Raw genomic sequence first — 6,414 nt, forward strand, 5'->3', positions numbered from 1 at the left:
GGGACTTTACATCATTTTAGAACCGTTAACCATTGGTTTCCGCACACAAAGCTTAGCAAATAAAACAGATTTCTTTGTTATTATGTGCATTTTGTGTGTCTATTGGTTTTATCGTAAAAATGAGATATATTAACAAAAGATTTGATGATTTGTTTATGCGCAAAATTTAAAATCATGTGAGTAAGAGTTCTAATCTCACGTAAATTGTCCATGCGGCTAGTAGATAATGAGGAATTAATGTGAAAATTGGAAAAAATTAATGACTTCTTAGTTTTTATCATTAAAAATGTTGAAAATACAATGAATTATAGAATAAATTCACGGAATAACACAAAATAACACACTTTAATCCATGTTTTTATGTTAAATAAGAACTGGCAAAGTCTAAAATATATTTTGAAAGAATATTTCATCAAAAAATGGGGTACATAAATTATATGAATTTAATGAATGTAAACAAAGTTTGAATCCTGGGGACCTTATGTCCACCCAAATAACCAAATCGTCCGTAACCCACTGTAAAACCACTTCAAACCTACGTGGGTTTGTGGTGGTCGATTCAGTCGTCAACCCACTAAATTTTAGAACAATCGGAGCTGCCAGTTCCGACCCGATGTATTTATCTTGCCCACTCTTATCCCACCTTTTCCAAAAATGCTTTGAGGAAAAGTTTGGTAAAGGGTTGGCTAAGGTCAATATGCTGGACAGGATTTTAACTCCTCGGTTGATTAAATTATTCACTAACATCACTGCACTTCAACTTCAGCAATATTATTAGTCTATAAACTATGCACTGACCAGCGAAATGGCAGAGTTCATTCGCAAGTAAACAAACACACATATACACATATTACAAATGATTGTTTTACAATAAACCAACTTAAACACACATGTTTGATTGCTTCCTTTGCACAATTGAATAACATTTTAACACAGGTGAAACATGTTGAGCAAATAAATTGCCCGTGCATAAAAATCTGACTTCAACAACATTGAAGTGGCTGCTTCTGTGGCCGTGTGGCGTAACCCACCAAACTGATAGTTTTTTAGCTTTGTTTGATGGAACTGAATTTTTAGTACAAGAAATTGGTGGCGTTTTCGGTATCTTGGTTATATGGGCAGTGACGAATTGTTAAAATGCACTAGAGTCCACCACCTGATATTTTTAAATCCACCTTGTCTCAACTTGCATTGAGCGAGTGGCTGACAAGTTTTTGATCGCTTTGCGCAGCGGGTGAACAAAAGTACAACTCGCTGAACAATTCTTTATAATCCTCGAAACCCCTGTAGGCGAAAGGCCATGAGAGTGACAAAATGCTGACAAATTTTTCAAAACGTGAGCTTTTGTCAAGATTTTGTAACCTGGAGCAGCCAGGAAAAAAAGTTTCCAAAAGTTGACAACAAGTGACAAAATTTGACGTTTGCGAAAAAGCGTAAACAAACAGCTATTTGACGCAGTTGTGACCCACTGCTACGATAATAGTGCTAAAATGCATGTTTCTAATTGAGTTATGTACCTATTTAGTCCTTCTTAAACAAAATATAGATGATATTCAGATGTGGGAGCTTTTTGTCGCTCTTGTGTATATTTTTGGTGTGGCCACGAGAAAAGCTCTTTTTTGCAGTTGACAAGCAATTTTGACAAAGTTGAAAAAAATTTCAACATTTTTTCACCTCCATGGCCATGCGCTATGTAATGGCAATCCCCCAAAACATTTTCCACCACCTAGTAGGGTAACTGTACCAGTTTTCGGCAGTGTACCTATTTTCGGCAGGGTAGCTAAAAACGTGAAATTCTGCACAAACGCGGTAGAAATTTCCACAAAACACTATTTTGTAGTGAAAGTGTACTTATTTGTTATTCACATACGAAGTTTCACACCATTTAATTGCGTATTTTTCAAAATATGAAATGAATTGTGCTTTTTTTCGGCAGATTTGCTGCCAACCAATAGTTCGGCTGGTTTTGTGATTTAGAGAACCAGAACAATAAAACAATAATAAAGTGGTGTATAATAAAGATTTTAGCCGGTCTCATGGTACAGTCGTCAACTCGTACGACTTAACAACATGCCCGTCATGGGTTCAAGCCCCAAATAGACCGTGCCGCCATACGTAGGACTGACTATCCTGCTATGGGGGGAAATCAATAAGTCACTGAAAGCCAACCCCACAAGTGTGTTGGCAGGCCTTGACCAGCATCGGTTGTTGAGCCAAAGAAGAAGAAGAAGATAATAAAGATTTTATGCTTATTTAATTTATTCTATCTTGTTCAGAATTTTAAAATCACGATAAACAAGTTATTTTCACTTTAAATGCTGCCGAAAATAGGTACACAGTAAATGTTCATTTTGACAGCTCAATGTTGTGGGCTCCTGCCAAAACTCGGAACAATAACACACCTTGGATTTGACTGAATATTTCTTTAAAAATTGATCAGAACACTACAATGCGTATATCGACACATAATATGACCTTTCTTGTACCAAATATCACCAATTTTACGACAAACAATGCACTAACTTAAGAGAAAAATAAATATTTGTAAGCCAATACGCACCGTACGCTATGACCATCAAACTGTCAATGGCTGCTCTGTTTAAATGTCGCATCAAAATGGCTGTCAAAACGGGCCAAAATAAGCAACATAAAATTATTAATTAAAGTGCTTTTTAACATCAGTTTTAGGAAAGTAAGAGTGCAAAATTACTTTAAACATTTTTTTGTACATATTTACTTAGATAAAAACATTTTCTGACCCGTATTCGCGCTGCTGAAAATAGGAACACAACCGGCAAACTTTGAACTTCAAACCGGCCGGCTTTGAACCGGCAAATAAAAAAAAGTGTAACATATTATGATAGTTTATCAACCAGAATAACATCACTTTCATGAAAAATAATAAAAAATGTTTATTTGTGTGCAGTTTTTGTGAAACTGCTGCACTAGCGTGCCGAAAACTGGTACAGTTACCCTATTTTTAATTTATCTTGGCGGCGCGCCTATATATCAACCTTCTGTATACATACAGCTTGACAGAAGCATTTTTGTAAACGTCAAAGATACACGTTCCGTGTTACACCATGTGGTAAAAACGTATGTGGTAAACAAACCTAGCGGTTTTCTCGTTGAGTTGTTAAATAACGCTTTGGTGCTCAGGTGGCAATGCCAAGAAACCAAACTAAAATTATGTCTACAAGTATGAGCAATGCGAATACATATTGCATATCAAATGTTTATTTGTATTTTATTAAGTTTTAGGAGGGAAGTATCCAAACGTGCGCAAAAGAAAAATGAGCATACCGATCATAGAAGGTACCTCCAAGCATAAAGCTCGCTCGAATAAAACTGTCTTGAAATTGTCAGCAGATATGACCGAAAGCATGGAAGAAGCATATCGTAAAACAGTACTTTGTGAAATTAGCCACCAAGAACACGTCAACCGATTATTGCCAATAAAAGTCAAAGGCAAAGGGCTGATAAACCGATCTGCTCCTAAGCAGATAAAGGATGATGCCAGCATATGCTCTTCTGATCTTGTTAACAAACAGTCTGCAGAAGATATATTTAACGATACGCCAAATGAACAGCAAGTAGTTTCATTGGCCGAAATGTTGCTCAAACGTGATGAGGAAATAAGAGAAAAACAATTTTTCATTGGAACGACTTGTGCGGCAATACTTGAAAATCCGGAAGCAAGAATTGAGAACATTGGTGTGCTCTTAGATCTATTAAACGAAGTAAATCGAGATGGTTCCATCAATTTTCTACCTGTTAGAAAAACGGCAATGATATCCCTCGTAGAAGTATTTAGAGATATTGTTCCAGAATATCGGATTGGAATTGTTGACAAAGAACATCAAAAGTGTAAGTCAAATGTTATCCAACGACTTGGAAAGAAAAAAAGTAAAAGGAGTATTTTATTTGTTTTTTTCCTTATTACTTTGCAGTGAAAAAAGATACGCTTGCACGCGTCAATTTTGAGAACAAGCTCTTAACTCACTATAAGCAATTATTGAAACACATCGAAGGTATCACGAGTAAATACACCAAGAAGCTTCTTCGTTCGGAAAAACAGTCCGTAGAAACACGTCAACTATTAGAAATGGCTGTGCAATGTATGTGCGACCTAGTGTTAGCACATCCATATTTCAATTACAGTCCCAATATTGTACAAGTACTAGTGTTGATGTTGAATAACACTAAAGAGACTATACGTAAAATGGTACACACTTGCTTCAGTGTTTTGTTTAAAACGGATGCTCGATTAGATTTGACTCAACATGTAAGTTTTAAAAAAGGTGAACAGTTTGGCGAGCTTCATCATGTTTCTTTTTTATTTTAGACTGTACGCCACATCAACATGCTAATAAAGAAAAAACAACGAAACGTGTTTCCTGAAATGATAACCTGCTTGAAAAATCTTCAAATTCATCGAATAAATATGAACGACGATAAGTTGGCTGAAGTTAAAAAGCAAAAACTTGAAAAGCAAAAATCGTACGTGATCAACATGTCTCGGAAGGAACGTAAACGCAAGAAAAAGTTGGAAGAACTTGAAAAGGATATTTTGAAACAAAAGCAGAAGAGAGCAAGCAAATTGTGCGTCGAAAATTGACAGAAATATCGAAGTTGACGTTCATGATTTATTTCAAAATACTTAAATGCTACCCGATTCTAAAGTGCTGAGCGCAACATTGGAAGGACTATCGAAATTTGCGCACACTATTAACATAGATTTTTTTGCTGACCTAGTTGAGTTATTGAACAATCTGTTGGAAAACGTAGAATTAGGATATAGGGAGCAATTGCACTGCATTCAAACAGTGTTTATCATACTAAGTGGACAAGGAGAAGTTCTAAACATTGATCCGGCAAGATTTTACTCGCATTTTTACAAGAATCTACTGTACGTACATGCAGGTAAGCAACAACTATAAAATATTTTTTTCTTAATATCAATTAGACCGATCCCATAATTAATAATTATTTACAGGAAAAAACCACGATGATATGCAGACAATTATCAAAACATTGGATGTCATTTTATTCAAACGTCGTCGAAACGTAACATATCACCGCTACGTGAGCTTTGTGAAACGGCTTGCAACGCTATGCCTACAGGTGCTCCCCAATGGATGCCTAGGACTTATATCTTTAATTCGAAGCTGTATGCACATGAATCAACAATTGGACATCCTGCTTGACTCTGAAGCGGTCGTAGGTTCGGGGAAATTCGATCCTTTTAATGATGAACCGGAATTCGCTAATGCTAATTGTACTGCACTTTTTGAAATCAGCTGTTTGGTACGTCACTACCACCCCATAATTCGCAAAATGGTAATGAATGTCCTAAAAGGTTCTGACAGCGTTCCCATCAATTCCGGGCGAACTTTGTAAGTAATGAAGGAATGCATGTTGCAATTTTCATTCGGATTGTTTATCATAAGGACATTAATTATTTAATTTGCTTTTTTGCAGAACGCCGGACGAATACTACACTAACTACGATTGCACGGAAATGGTATTCAACCCGGAGATTGCACCACCATCTCAGGTTAAATATGGTAAAAATTATCAAAGATTAGTAGGGAGTAAAATACTGAAAAGAAAAACTCTGAGCAAACTTACACTTAGCACGAAGGATGGTACTGTAATTGGAAAATCAAGAGATGATTCCAAAGGGTTGTTCCATGATTATTATATGGAATATCTTCAAAAGTCAAAAATGTAAAAACATCATTGCCGCATAATTAAGTGCGCATCAACTCCATAAATAAAACATATTTTGTAATTCATTCAATACAGTCATTATCCGATATACGCTATCGTACGGGACCGGGCACAAAAGCGTATCTTGAGTTTTCGCTTGAACCGGATTTCTATGGAAAAAGAGTTTATACTATTGTTGGGAATTTCGTTAAAAAAAGGAACGGAACGGAACTAGTTCATTTTTCAAACAGAACGGAACGTGAACCTGGGGTGCAAAAGTACCGACCCAGAGCTTAGAAGCCAAACTGTCTTCCGGGGGGAGGAGGGGGGGGGGTTGTCACTTGTTACAGGATATGAAAAGGCGTTTCTTCAATCTGAAATCATATCTGACACCAAATCTAGATGAGTTCAACCTATGGCCAGTAAGCTGTACCAGCTGTGCTAATATAAAGCATGCATTTATTATCTAGCATTTTTTTTAATTTTTAGATGCGACGACCATTTTCGGTCAAAGCCTTCCTGTGGCTATCAGTAACTTAAATGTCCACAGCAGGATAATCATCCCAGCGTATGGGGGCACAATCTATTCGAGGCTTTTACCCATGGCGATTTTATTGAGTAGTACGAGTTGACGATTGTATCACGAGATTTGAATTTCCCTTACCATTTAAAACAATTAGTTTTTTTCCACATAAATCGTTT

At 36.4% G+C, this 6,414-nt stretch overlaps 1 protein-coding gene across 1 annotated transcript; it reads left to right on the forward strand.

Annotated features, from left to right (window-relative positions):
• Nucleotides 1–3,050: 3,050 nt before the first annotated feature.
• LOC121601087 (nucleolar complex protein 3 homolog) lies at nucleotides 3,051–5,803 on the forward strand. Its single transcript, XM_041929899.1, is given in 8 exon segments — nucleotides 3,051–3,199; nucleotides 3,262–3,867; nucleotides 3,951–4,285; nucleotides 4,346–4,568; nucleotides 4,571–4,666; nucleotides 4,669–4,923; nucleotides 4,997–5,396; nucleotides 5,482–5,803. Coding segments are annotated over 8 exon segments (2,202 nt in total). The 5' UTR covers nucleotides 3,051–3,165; the 3' UTR covers nucleotides 5,735–5,803.
• The last annotated feature ends 611 nt before the right edge of the window (nucleotides 5,804–6,414 follow it).

The sequence above is a fragment of the Anopheles merus genome, unplaced genomic scaffold (genome assembly GCF_017562075.2).
Source record: "Anopheles merus strain MAF unplaced genomic scaffold, AmerM5.1 LNR4000023, whole genome shotgun sequence".
In the NCBI taxonomy this organism is placed as follows: domain Eukaryota; kingdom Metazoa; phylum Arthropoda; class Insecta; order Diptera; family Culicidae; genus Anopheles; species Anopheles merus.